Source organism: Grammomys surdaster, unplaced genomic scaffold (genome assembly GCF_004785775.1).
Source record: "Grammomys surdaster isolate TR1022 unplaced genomic scaffold, NIH_TR_1.0 188, whole genome shotgun sequence".
NCBI classification, from domain to species: domain Eukaryota; kingdom Metazoa; phylum Chordata; class Mammalia; order Rodentia; family Muridae; genus Grammomys; species Grammomys surdaster.
Window position 1 is genome coordinate 9,065,812 of NW_021604633.1, and position 13,202 is coordinate 9,079,013.

Genomic DNA, 13,202 nt, shown 5'->3' on the forward strand with positions numbered 1-13,202 from the left:
ACCTGCTAATGAACTGTCAGACATTAACAACGCTTGGATGGTAAAAGGATTAATAATTCTAAAACGCAAGATAAATTGTCGACCTAATTAAGCTTAAAATTGAACAAAGTTGTTGATGGTAACTTTGGACTTTCAAAGAGAAAGGAAGGATCAGACAACTTTAAGTCACAGTGCCAAACATAGGCAACTGGACCTCGGCCTTGGGAGCACATTATGTTGGTTGCAGAATACCTATTTATGCATTTACATATGTACATATATGTCTACTTATGTATCTATCTGTCTTGTTGTTAGTTGTTGTTATCCATGCTAGAGATCAGGCACTAGGCAAAGGCTCTAACACTAAGTTATGTCTGCGGCCCTCTTTTTGCTTTTAGAATTATAAGGCAGGTTTTGATCTAAGTTAACCAGCCTGGCTTTGAATTCATTCAGTAACTAAAGTGATCCTTAAATTTGTGATTCTCCTGGATTAGGTAAGATCTAGCTACAGATTTACTTAACTAATTTGAAACTGAATGTTAATTTTGTTGACTGCATTTTGGGTGGCTAAAATTAATATACAACTGTGAGTTTCCAAAGATGTACTTAGAATTGATATCACCAATAAACAAACTATGAATGACTAACATAATCCACACCGAAAATCATTATCTTAGGTTTCACATAATATGCAAACAGCCAGGTACAATTCATAAAACTTGAAACAGATAACACTGTTTATGATTCATGCTGAAGAGATGGTTCAGTGATGAACTTTAAGTCTTGTTCTCTGTGCAGGTCCAGGCATACACATAAATAAAATTAATAATAGTAATCATAATAAACCTTAAAGTAATGTTATGTTATTAAAGTATAGATATTTTAATATGTTCTTAATACATCCATGCTCACAAACCATAGTTATAATCAAATGCTATTTATCTTCCTAGAATGAAAACCCCAGAAAATAAGAACTGTACTGAATTTCCTTCATGGATCCACATAAAAGCACAACCACCAAAATTCAACATGCTAGAATGCCCATCTGTAAGGAGAGGGATGCTATACACCTTGTGAGATACTGCCAGCATTTGCAACATGTCTAGAAAACAATATAGACACAGCACAAAGCTTCTTAGTCAAGAAATGCTGAAATCAATGTAGAAAATATACAAAGAATATTCCTTCTTTCAAAAATACTTCAAACTCAACTGAAGAATGCTACTGGATTTTAGACAAAATGGAGTGTAGAAATAAATCAAACAGGTGCTACACATTTATTCCAGATTTTTTAAATTTGACAGATATCCTTCTGAAATGCTATCTGTTTTCGTTTTAACCTGGAGAGCCTAAAGAAACAAGCATTTTAAGTGGGTATAGGGCTCACCAGCAGTCTAAAAACATGAGCCCGGAGGAAACTGATAAAATAAAAATATTGAAACGTATCTCAGAGTTATAAAGGTATCAATTAGTCACGTCATTTAAAAGGAGGGACTCGTTCCAGTGAGAACTGTCAATCTTTATACCTGCTCATTTCATGAGCGGAATGTCATGCTCCTGAGTCACAAGTAGAGTTCAAAGCAATAATTGCAAGTATTTAACACTTTGCAAAGAGCTTCTCAGACTAACTCGATTTTCGATGCTAATTTGCAATAATGATGCCATACTGCATGGACGATAAAGGTATGGTAAAATACACTCAGTGTTTGAGCATATACACTGGAACTATGATGAAACAGCTACTCTGGCCATTAAACACTGAGAACCTACTGTGCGTCCAGTCCAGAGACAAATGGAAGTTCGGAGCCACTTGTGTCCTTGACACATCATCAATCACGGAGTTTTCCCTGAATGGTTAACATTTTTTCTACTACCCCTCAGATGAATACTAACCTCTTTACATGATTTATTTAAGTAAGTAAAAGAGTGTGGCCAATTCAGGATTACCTCACATTTATTTAGCAGCCCGGTTTCTTGCAGCCGTGACCAGATGCTCTGTATTCGACCAGCGTGCTCAGGGTGGGTGGTGGAATTGCCACAGATGCACTGGTGTTTCAGCATCAGAGGGTCATAAGCAATTCCTTTGAGACAAAAAAAAGATACAAGCAAAAGTTGAGATACAGGAGGTATTGCCATGCATTAGAAGATAAAATAATTAGTCTGAGGTAGTTTTCAGAACCATGGGACAGCTATTTAACCCTGTGTGTCTGTAAAAAAAAAAAATCTACTCATAGATTAAATAGTACTTAAGCCTTAGTTCAATAGATATGTAAAGTGATATATTGTACACACATATATTTAACATATATACAATTAAGTCTTATCAGAATTTCAAATAATTTTAATAATTGTAAACACTTTGAGGCAGATCATTAATTTCAATATGGGTTCTAATTTTATCAGTGAAGTTATAAATTGAGCAGTTTTTAAAACCCTCTAATTACTTTTGAGAAAACTGAAGTTTTACTTTAGGGTTATTTGTTAGAATAAACTGGGGTAGTTTCCCAAGCCTTCCCTAGTCAGTTTAGCAATTCCATCAAAGTTGCCTAACATCTTCTGATCTAATATGTACATCATAAAAGAGTTGCCTGTAGCCAAAACTAGTTTATGCAAAAACTATCAACTACAGCTTCAATGTTGACTATAATCTGAAACCTGAGAATTTCTTGTGGCCTGCCCAGAAGTTTTCCTATCCTCATGTCTCCCTCGACATTTTAATCGGTAATGCCAGTGGGGAGCAGATGAAGTTCTGAGTATTATTGACATGAGCACAGTCATGGCAAGGGTCCCATTGCAATCGACCCATGGACCATCAAGGCATGGCCCAAGGATTGGCATTGACAAAGGGTTGCCTGTTAGCTAAAACCAGTGTGTGCAGACAGAATAGCTGCATCTTCCTCATCATGGATGTGACTTTGTAGAACTATCGTTCCTATTCTCCCCCAGGAAGACTACATCCTGAGACTGCTCCCTGATGAGACTTCCTTCCCAGATCAGTTAGCCAAGTCCTCATTCAGCTGCATACAATAAACCTGCCTCCTCATTCAATTCTATGTAACAAAAATGCTGAGTTTCTGAGGTTCTAGTGCATTCCTGTCAGAGCACACAGCCTACTCAATCCCAGTTTACCTACAAGTGTGTCTGCGTTTCTGTCTTTTCTTAATTCCCCCATAGAACCTAGTTAGGTCAAGTCCAAAGCTATGCAAGTCAAATGGAATTCCAAGCCATGCAATACCAAGTGTGGATCTTATGTAAGACTCCTGTAGAATTTCTTTTAAAATGAGTATCAATTATAATGCCTTTACTACAGATGTTATAGATAATAAATTTTAGCATCAGGAGTTGCTTATACACGATGCTTTAGTTATACCCAATGATGGGAAAACTTATGAAGATTAGTTGAAAAAAGTTATTAGTGGAACATAATGTAGAATTTTTGCTGGGCAAGGGATAATGTTATTTACAAAACTGTGGGTTATAGGAATTAATTAGCCAATCAAAAAACTTCCAATAAATGACCACTCAAGTAAATTTTTCTAGCTGATGTGAGATCAAGTGCCTGTGATGGGAAATTAAAGAACAATAATAAAAACTACTTAGTAACTTATAAACGCCAGCCATTGATCTGGTACCATAAGCTGACTTAAACAAATTTCATTTTCCCTTTGACCTACATTATTATGTTAGAGAAATGTTACTGAAGATGAGAAGTATTTTCCCTAGAGTGCACTAAAATCATGCAGAAGAATGACATCTGCATTTTGAAACCATGTGGTAAAAATTATGTCTGTCAGAAAATATTGTATAACTGTTCCAAATAATATCCATTCATAAGACTCATTGGCTTCAAAACCTGTCCCTATGCCTGCTCCTGATCTTGAGTTTCTCTCAGCCTGGCTCTCTCTTCCTAGCTGCAGACACACACACTTATCTATTTGAATGCTGAAATTTCCCCTTGAATGTCTAGATCTTGGTTTTCCTAAATGCTAATGCCCCTAATTCTTGATCTTAAAAAACACTTGGTGCTCTTCATTTTGACAAGGGACTTCAAGAGCCTTTATTGCTCACACCAGAAACTTTGCTGTCCCCTTGATATTTCCTAGTCTCCAAAGGTATATCTGTTTTTCTTCCCAAACAGATCTTGAATCACTCACTTCTTATCTCCTTGGTGTAAACCATACATGATCCAAAGGACTATACTCTCTAATCTGGACTCCCAAGATAGCCAGGAACCAGCTACTTGATTTTCCTGATGTTTCCTTTGCCACACCACACTAGCTACTTTGTTTACAAACTTCCCATCACTTCTGAGAGTGAGTGACATTCCATGAATACAGCACAGATAAGCCCCTTCTCTCCTGTAGTTTTCTTTGTACATGCCTCCCATAGGTTTCTGTTTCTACAAAAAAGGCTTTTCTTGCATTCCTCAATAAGGTCATAACCTGCCAGCTTGAGATCTTTCTACATTCTGTCATGTTTATGCCTTAAGTCCTTCCTCAGCTTCCAACCTCCAATTCTCAGCTGGGTCATTACATTTCATTCTTCAAGGTTCAGGTTTGATATCTCCTCTCACAAAAGGCAATGCCTGAGGTCTGTAAACTAGACCTCTTGTACCAGTGTGTCTGACTTCTTAGCTTCTCTGTGATCTTAGGGCTCCTTCAGGGTGCTGTCTAAGATTACTAGTTGTACATTTTTCTTAATACCATCTTTTCTTCATTATATAGTAAGATATATAGAAGCACTGACTGTAGTTGCATTATTTAATTTTGAATTCCCAGCTTTGATAGTCATGTTTGGAATACAGCATGCCCCCTGCCCCTCCATATCCCCCCACACACCTAGAGCGTGCTGAAATAAACAAGGGAAAAGTACAGGTGAGTAGACCCAAGAAGTGGGTTGCCATTTCTGAGACTTGGGCTTCCTTGATGACTTCAGCCAGTAGAACTGCTTGGAGTTGTGGTACTTGTGTGGCCGTCACTGATACACTGCCCTTTCTTTTATACACCTTGTCTTTCCAAAAGAAAACATTTTTTGCCACATTTTATATTTATATAAAACATTCTGCGTAATTTCACTGTCTTCATTTTATACAAAATTCGACACAAATGAATATTCTTAAGTAGGCCAAAAAGAAGATGTTTAAAAAGGTCAGAAAAGAGGCAAGCAGCAAGGAGGAGTAACTCCCAAAACACAAGGTCCACAGGTGTGCCCTCATGATTTGTCTTTATCAACGTGATTTATAACTTGCATTGCATAGTTGGAGCTGCTTAATAAATTATCAACTTCTGTTACATGCTACAAAAAATGATAAAAATAACATAGAAATAAGAAGTACAGTATCTGCCATATTCAAATATATTCTTTACGAGTACAAAATACAACCATTACGTTTCTGAACTATTTCTACTTTTTACATAATTCTAAATTCATTTAGAAAGTAACTTTCTACATTTTAATTTTTTACAACACACACTATCAATAAAAACTAAAATGACAAAACAAGCTGTAGTACTACAAGTCTATTGCCTGGTATCTGGAGATTCTAACACAAAAGCCAGGAGCTCTAGGAAAGACATTTGAATTTAAGGAGAAATAAATAAGATCTGGAGCCCCAAACCTCTACTGACTCACCTAATGATGCGTCACTGAGGTGCTAACAGGTAGATTGTAAGGTGAGACATCTGCCCCATCCTCCATCCCTTTCCTCTTTTTTTTCCTTCTGAAACAGGGACTTACAGGGTGGGAAAGCAACATGCTCTTCTTGAGAACCATATGGAATTCTCCTTTTGTTTCACACTTTCTGCCCCATTGGTTACAACTTGTAATATAAGCCCAGGGACCCATCTTTCTCATGAAAAATGATTATGTATAATAGTCATAAAAACCTTTACCTATATTTAAAGCTCAGTATTAAATTTTCTACAACACAGATAATACACACACATACACACATATGCACACATATATACACAAACACATAGCAAGACATGTAGATACATTCAAATATACACAGAAATACCACACATACACAGACATATCCACACTCAGATGCATAAATATATGCATAGAGACACACAAAGATGCCACACATACACATGCCCAGAGATATACACATATATAGACACAGACTCATAGACACCCACACACAATACACTTATGAAGAGATACACACACAGACCCACACACAGATACACATACACACCACACACCACACATACACACACACACACACTTCCTGAAAAGTTTGATTTTTAGACAAGCTTGGACTTTGTATTTTCTGTGGATTTCAGCTTATTAAATGAAATGATGTAGTCATAGAATCAAGTATATTGTCTTTCCTGTTCTCAATCATTATGGCTTTTCAGCCCAGGGAGTCTGTTCATATCTACAGAAATGAACTCAGTCTAGTAAGACTCAGTTTAGTTTTCCTGAGTTCTCAGGGTAAATGAAAAAAAATTGAATCTAGTGTCTTTAGACAAAAACTATTAATCTTCATCCCTAACTTCTAACATTCCGTTTTTTTATTTCACTTCTGGTATCTACCTATAATCACACTTTCTCAGTACATCTGCTGAAAGCATTAATAAGTATAATTTCTTAAAAAGTTTCTAGAGCCAAGATTAGTATACAGCATCTCTGCTCCAAACTATGCATTTGTATATTATTTTCCAATGTATTTTATATCCTAGCAGCCTCCCTTTATCACATTTTCACTTATGGTCTAGTAATAAAAAGAAGACGGCCCCAAAAACATTACATGAAATGTATTTTTAAACTATATATAATAGTGATGGCAAGAAGCTGAGAAGTCAGAGATCTCTTTAAAATAATAGTAAAAGCATTTTAAAAGGACAAAATGACTTGTAAATGGTAGGGTTACTATACTGGTAGAAAGGACCTCGGGGATTCTTCTATTCTTCTATTCTCACAAACTCTTTCTCCATATACTTAATCTACTATGAACTGAAGACCATATGGAATAGGACTCAATGTTTTCCCTGTTCTTATTTCTGAAGAAAGCAATAGACAAACTGTGTACACATTTTTTTTTTCGTAAGTAGGTATTGTATGTCAAAATGATTTAAACAAGCTACACACACTTGCAAATACACTCCATTGCCTATCAGAGACATCTGCATCATTAGGGATGTGAAACCATTTTCCTAAGGGCACAGAGAGACTCTATCCATACGGCTTGTTGGCTTGACTTCCCCATCCCCACCACACTCTTTAGAATCTGCTCTCCGTCACATTTGTTACCTTTTCTTCAGAACACATAAACCAACTACAAGGTTATTTAATTTAATTTTTTTAGATTTTAATTTTATGTCTGTGATTGTTTTGTCTGCATATATGTAGGTGCATCATATATGTGCTTGGTATTCATAGAGATGAGAAAGCATTGGCTTCCCTGTAGCTGGAGTGTGAATGGTTGGGAGCCATTGTGTGGGTACTGGGAAACAAACCCTGGTCTTCTGCAAGAGCTCAAGAGCTAAAAGTACTCTTAATTATGAAGCTATCGATCTAGCTATGTAATATTTATTCATCTGTCAAAGTTAATGTGTCAAGTGAGCAGATAATGTGATATTCAAAACAATCACAGGAATTAGCTAATTGTGCCGTTTTGCTAGTTAAAAACATTTTTTTATGATTTACAACTTGTGTTTTTATCTTCACTAAAACGACATTGTCAAAGTACCAGGTGGAAAGATGAATTGAAGAACTTCCGCCACCAGCTTCAAATTAACTGCACAAAAGCCTGTTAGTGTGGGAACCATTAGGGAGACGGTAGGGCATACACACTAGGAGGTGTTGGGAAAGCAACAACAAAATACGGTGTTCAAGTAAACTCGCCTCCTATGGGTCTCAGACTTCTCTTCCACTCTGACTCCCGTGTGAGCATGTCCTCACATATGCAGATTCTTTCATAAAGACCTTGTGTTCTGGCAATTCTGTATTCAATTATATATGAAGATAGAAGAGGACATTTTCAGATATGAAGATTCTCCCCAGTACATGGATCGACACAATACATACAGGTGACATAACATAATCCAGTCAAGTTTATCTCATAGAGGAGTTCTTTAGAAGGTATATCAAATACATATTTGAGATCAACTATTAAAAAAGTACATTACCTAGAAAAAGCAAACTAACTTCCCCAATCTAATATAGGTGGTAATCAAAACTTGTAAAGGAAAATTCATAGATACAGGCATACACAAACATAGGCATGTATGTGTGCATAAATAATATGGACATACACATATGCTAATGAACACACACATACATATGTACACACAAATGCACATATAAGTTTTTGGTTTGTCAAAAATTAATTAGTAAGAAAAATATTGCAAATAAGTATAGCCATATTTGAACTGTGGCTGCCTAATCAGTGGTTCTCTTTATAGCATACTAAAATAACCAAACTGACTTCACTGAACATGTTTCTATTTTTGTAACTTGTAAACATGTAAATACTATCTAATATCTTAATCTTTTAATCAATTAATGATTTTTAAAACATCTATTTTTATTTTACATGTGTAGGTGTTTTACCCACATGTATGTCTGTACGCCAATATGCCTCCCTGGAGGCTGTACAGGTCAGAAGAAGGCATCATATTTCCTGGAAATGGAATTACAGACAGGAGTGGGACTCCATGTGGGTGCTGGGACCAAAGGCTGGTACTTTGGAAGAGCAACAAGTGCTCTTAACCTGAGTCACCTCTTCAGCCCCTAATCACTATTTTTGTACAATCTTACACAACCCATATCTGCTTACACTCTTCTCTTCCACTTGTTAGTTGGTTCATTTGTTTACTATACTTTATGCGTTTGATTCATGTACCTAAGTGCTGTCAACAGTGAGAAGAGAAAAATCACCCCTTCTCTTATAGAATAGCTCTTAGAATATTGTCCCCAAATCAACAGTATTTAGAAATTTTAGCAGAAAACAATCCAGTGTGTTATAAGGGAACATACTGAATCTTTTGGATTTAGCTGGAAAATAATGTTTTCTTGAATGAAATAGTCTTCTTAATCATTGAAACTTCAAGGATACAGTGGAGTCAGCGCTGACTTAAAACCATCTTTTATTCTTGTAATGAGAGCAGAAAGGAGAGAAACTAGGCTTTTCTTATACTAAAATGTCTGTGCATGTTTTTTTTCTACAAACATTCACTATTTATGAATAGTTGCACTATTCAGTGAATACTAATTAAATATTCTAATTACAATTTATTAGCATGGATTAGGTCTGGTAACCTATGGACAAAGGAAAAAGTGCTGTCAGTTATATTGACTAGCAGGGGAGAAAATGCAAACATAATACGAGGGCTTTGTTTTAGTGACTATGTTCAGTGTGAACCCACAGCAATTATCCTCTAGTGGGAGTACTTTGAGAGCCGCGGCTGAGGCTGGTCTGTAGCTGAGCAGTAGACATGATTTTAGCAGAGAAAAGGAATATATTTCCCTTTCCCAAATTATCTGAACCTCAAATACTAAACACCATTCCCAATCTTTAAGTATAGTTGAAAAGCTCCTGTGATTTTAATATTACTACCTGTTTTCAGACATGATATAAAATACTATGAGGTTGTGGCAGCCTAGCTCTATCAGAAACCTTTCATCAACACTGTGGTGATAGGAACTCACATTCTCCTCAGAGATGTCCTAACCCAGGTTGTCCACAGGTCACCGTGTGTGACTGTTTGGTCTTTGTGACTGGATCTCAGTGGATCACCTTCGAAACTGACTACATGAAGACACTTTCTCTAGGGAATGATTTTCCCTTGTTTATGTTTCTGCTTTTGTTTGTTTGTTTTGCTTTACTTTTACTTTGTAAAAAGGAAGCTATGAATAAGTTATCCTGTGAAAATAAATACTTATAATGGAAACCTGAGTAGTGATACTTAAAAATAATGAGTCCAGATCAGGGGCCTCTGGACCTTGAGATTGAAGTACATGATGATTTTAGCATCAGGGGCTTACCTTCCACTTTCATGGACCAGAAGGTGCCACGTAAGCTTCCAAAGGAGGGAAGCAACAACAGTCCTATCCAGCCATGAGTGTATGAACCACAATGGAGGCTAGCATGACACAATAACCTCTAAAAGTGTACATGTGTTGGCAGTAACCAATAGCTCTCTAATTGTAATTACGGTCAGCTGAACAAGAGATAAATCATACCTGCTAATGGAAACCTAGCCAACTACTCACGACTATTGAAGTCATGGATCTTGGAGGAAAACCAACAACCTCTACCACTAAACCAGCAAAATTCCTAACGACATTCTAAATATTTGTCCCTAAACTCACAGATAAATGTAGTCTTTACCCGCCGTAAAACACACACACACACACACACACACACACACACACACACACACACACACAAACAAGCAGCAGAAACAACAACAAAAAACAGATACTTTTCTTTTCAACAGATGGAGACATACTACAAAAAATTGCAATCAATCAAAATGAAGAGTCGTGGAGTACATTCTCAATGGACACATCCAAACTATAAACCACACAACTAAAGCTCAGAGACATTGCAGAAGACAGGGCAGAAAGACTGTAAGTTCTAGAGAAATGAGCAGGTTGCTGTGAGATTGTGTCTCCTATGAATTTCAGAGGCTGTATCAATGAAGTCTCACCAGCCTGACTGCCTAAACATGAGCTGAACAGAGACAAGAGCAATAAACACGTTAGCATGGATGGAGCAAGCCCAGGAAGCCTCAATCCTACACAAAGAGCTTCAGGCAATGAAGGGATGCTGAGAGTGGGACAAATAGTCTCAGACCCCCTGTCTCACAGAAGAACACACCAAATGACTATCCTATACCAAATAGTCATACCTGAAAACTTATGTATGTAGGAATGTGTGTGTGTGTGTGTGTGTGTGTACAGAGAAAGTTATATACACACCTGTGAGTATATCATGAGAATAAGTATTACTTTTATATATGCATGTATCTATGTATATGTACATATATATCTATATATGCATATGTATATTTCCTCAGGGTCAGGGACGAGGTTATTGTACAAAATATATACTTTAAATAATTTTTCAAAAAGCATCATTTTTTTCCATAATCGAACCCGATGCTATTGCTGATGCCAAGAAGTGCTCCCAGACAGGAGCCTAGTATGGCTGTTTTCTGAGAGGCTCCACTAGCATCTGACTAAGACAGATACAGATACTCACAGCCAACCTTCAGACTGAGCCTGGGGACAAAGGACTGAAGGAGATGAAGGGGATTGGAAACCCCATAGGAAGAACAACAATTTCAACTAACCAGACACCCCAGAGCTCCCAAGGACTAAACCACCAGCTATGTATGTAGCAGAGGGTTTCCTTATCTGGCATCAATGAGAGAGGAGCCTGTGGAGGCTTGTTGCCCCAGCGTAGGGAGATTCTAGAGGGGTGAGACAGGAGTGGGTGGAGGAGAAACCTCTTAGAAGCAAAGGGGAGGGGATGGAAAAGAAGTTTGTGGATTAAGAAATTATTAATTGAAATAATTAATTAAGAAAATATTCAAAAGAAAAAAATATAAGTTTGGAGATGCAATTTCTTTTAATTTTAAAGACAATAATTAGGCTCTTCTCTACTCAACAATACATAGTGTACTACCCACTATTCTTAAGCAGAATAATTACAAAATAACTTTCCATTTTAGTGTATTCAGTCTGAACTACAAAATTCATAATTCTTTACTCTGCAAATTTTAATCACTGACTGTGCTAATTGAATGCCAAGTAAGCACAAATCTCTGTTTTGTAAAAGAGAAATTTGTATTATCTACTAATTTAGTAAGAAATCATCTCACCAAATCCATTAAACAGGAATGGGTCTTAAATTTATTGCATATTAATTATTACAATATATGCCCTGATAAATACTAAGCTCATGACATGATGGGACAGAATGCAGTGTTCTGAAGTGGTCTGGGCTTCAGTTGGAATGATCAGGTTACAGCTATGTCATGTTCGTGTTCATAGTATCATGGGTGCAGTTCCATTGTCATCTGGACTTTTCTAGAAGTTGTACACCCAGATCATTTGAACACATTGTTTTCTCCAATTTATAGGCACTCTCTATGATTTCAGGATCTTGCTTCACTGAGAGTGAAGAAACATGTGAAATTAGAGGAAGATTAGTGTGTTAAGAAAGAACCACTTCTCTAAATCAGTGGCAGAAATGCTGTCTGTAGGGTTAGTTACAAGAGGAGCCCATAGTGCCCAGACCAACACAAATGAAATGAGCAGTTAAACACACTTTCCCCTCAAAAAGATTTCTTCAGTCAATGAAATTACAACAGGACAGTTATCACTATGTAGACTATCAAGGATAAATACAAGCCGCTTTCATGAAAAAGGTATTCAGGGTCTAATTACTAAGGCCCCTACTTTTGCTAGATTAAGGAAGTACGGTTACTTCTCTGTGGTTAAGTGAGCTCTTTACTCTTGCTGAGAACCTGGGTTTGGCTCTCAGTAACCACATGCTCATAAATATTTGTAACTTCAGAAGTATCTAAAAGCCCTCTTCTAGCCTCTATGAGCACCATTCATGCATGTGATACACACACACACACACACACAGAGAGAGGGGGGGGGAACTAATACTCATAAAATAAATAGCCATGGAAAATAAAGTATTACTGTATATATTTGGAGTCCTGGTTTTGAGAAAAAATTTGCTAAATCTGAGGAAAGCACAGCCATGATCGATCCAAAGGGCTTCCACAGACACTGGACTGTGGATACAGACACTGTGGTATCTCTAGGCAAATTTTCAGTAATTCAGGAAGTAGACGATCTTGTCAGAGTCCCAGCTGACTTAAAGAAGGAAACATGCCCAAACTGTAACAATGAATACAAGATGCTACTGTCTTGTGGCATAATTGGTAATCAAATTAGCTCTTACATACACCCTTGAACTATGTCTATAACTAGTTCATTAGCCTGGCCAATCTATTAATTGATTTTTAAAGTAAAAAATGATAAATAACATCAAGGGCTGGGGCCATAATTTCCAAAAAGGCATTTTAACAGTTTCAAGCTCAGAGATCAGCATGAGGTCATAGATGCCAAAAATCCACGCTCAGAGTCCTGAAAAATGATTTAAAAATGATCACGGAACCCATTGGAGCCTTAGGGGAGGGAACACATGTATAAATTCCTCCCTGTTATATCCATGTCATGACTCTCTT

General features: G+C 37.0%; 1 protein-coding gene across 1 annotated transcript in view; it reads right to left on the bottom strand.

The window, feature by feature from the left end:
* Hdac9 (histone deacetylase 9) overlaps window positions 1-13,202 on the bottom strand; it is an 818,562-nt gene that overhangs the window by 223,487 nt on the left and 581,873 nt on the right. The window contains exon 15 of the mRNA XM_028768866.1: window positions 1,927-2,060. Within this exon, the coding sequence (XP_028624699.1) occupies window positions 1,927-2,060 (134 nt within the window). The remainder of the gene's footprint in view (window positions 1-1,926; window positions 2,061-13,202) is intronic.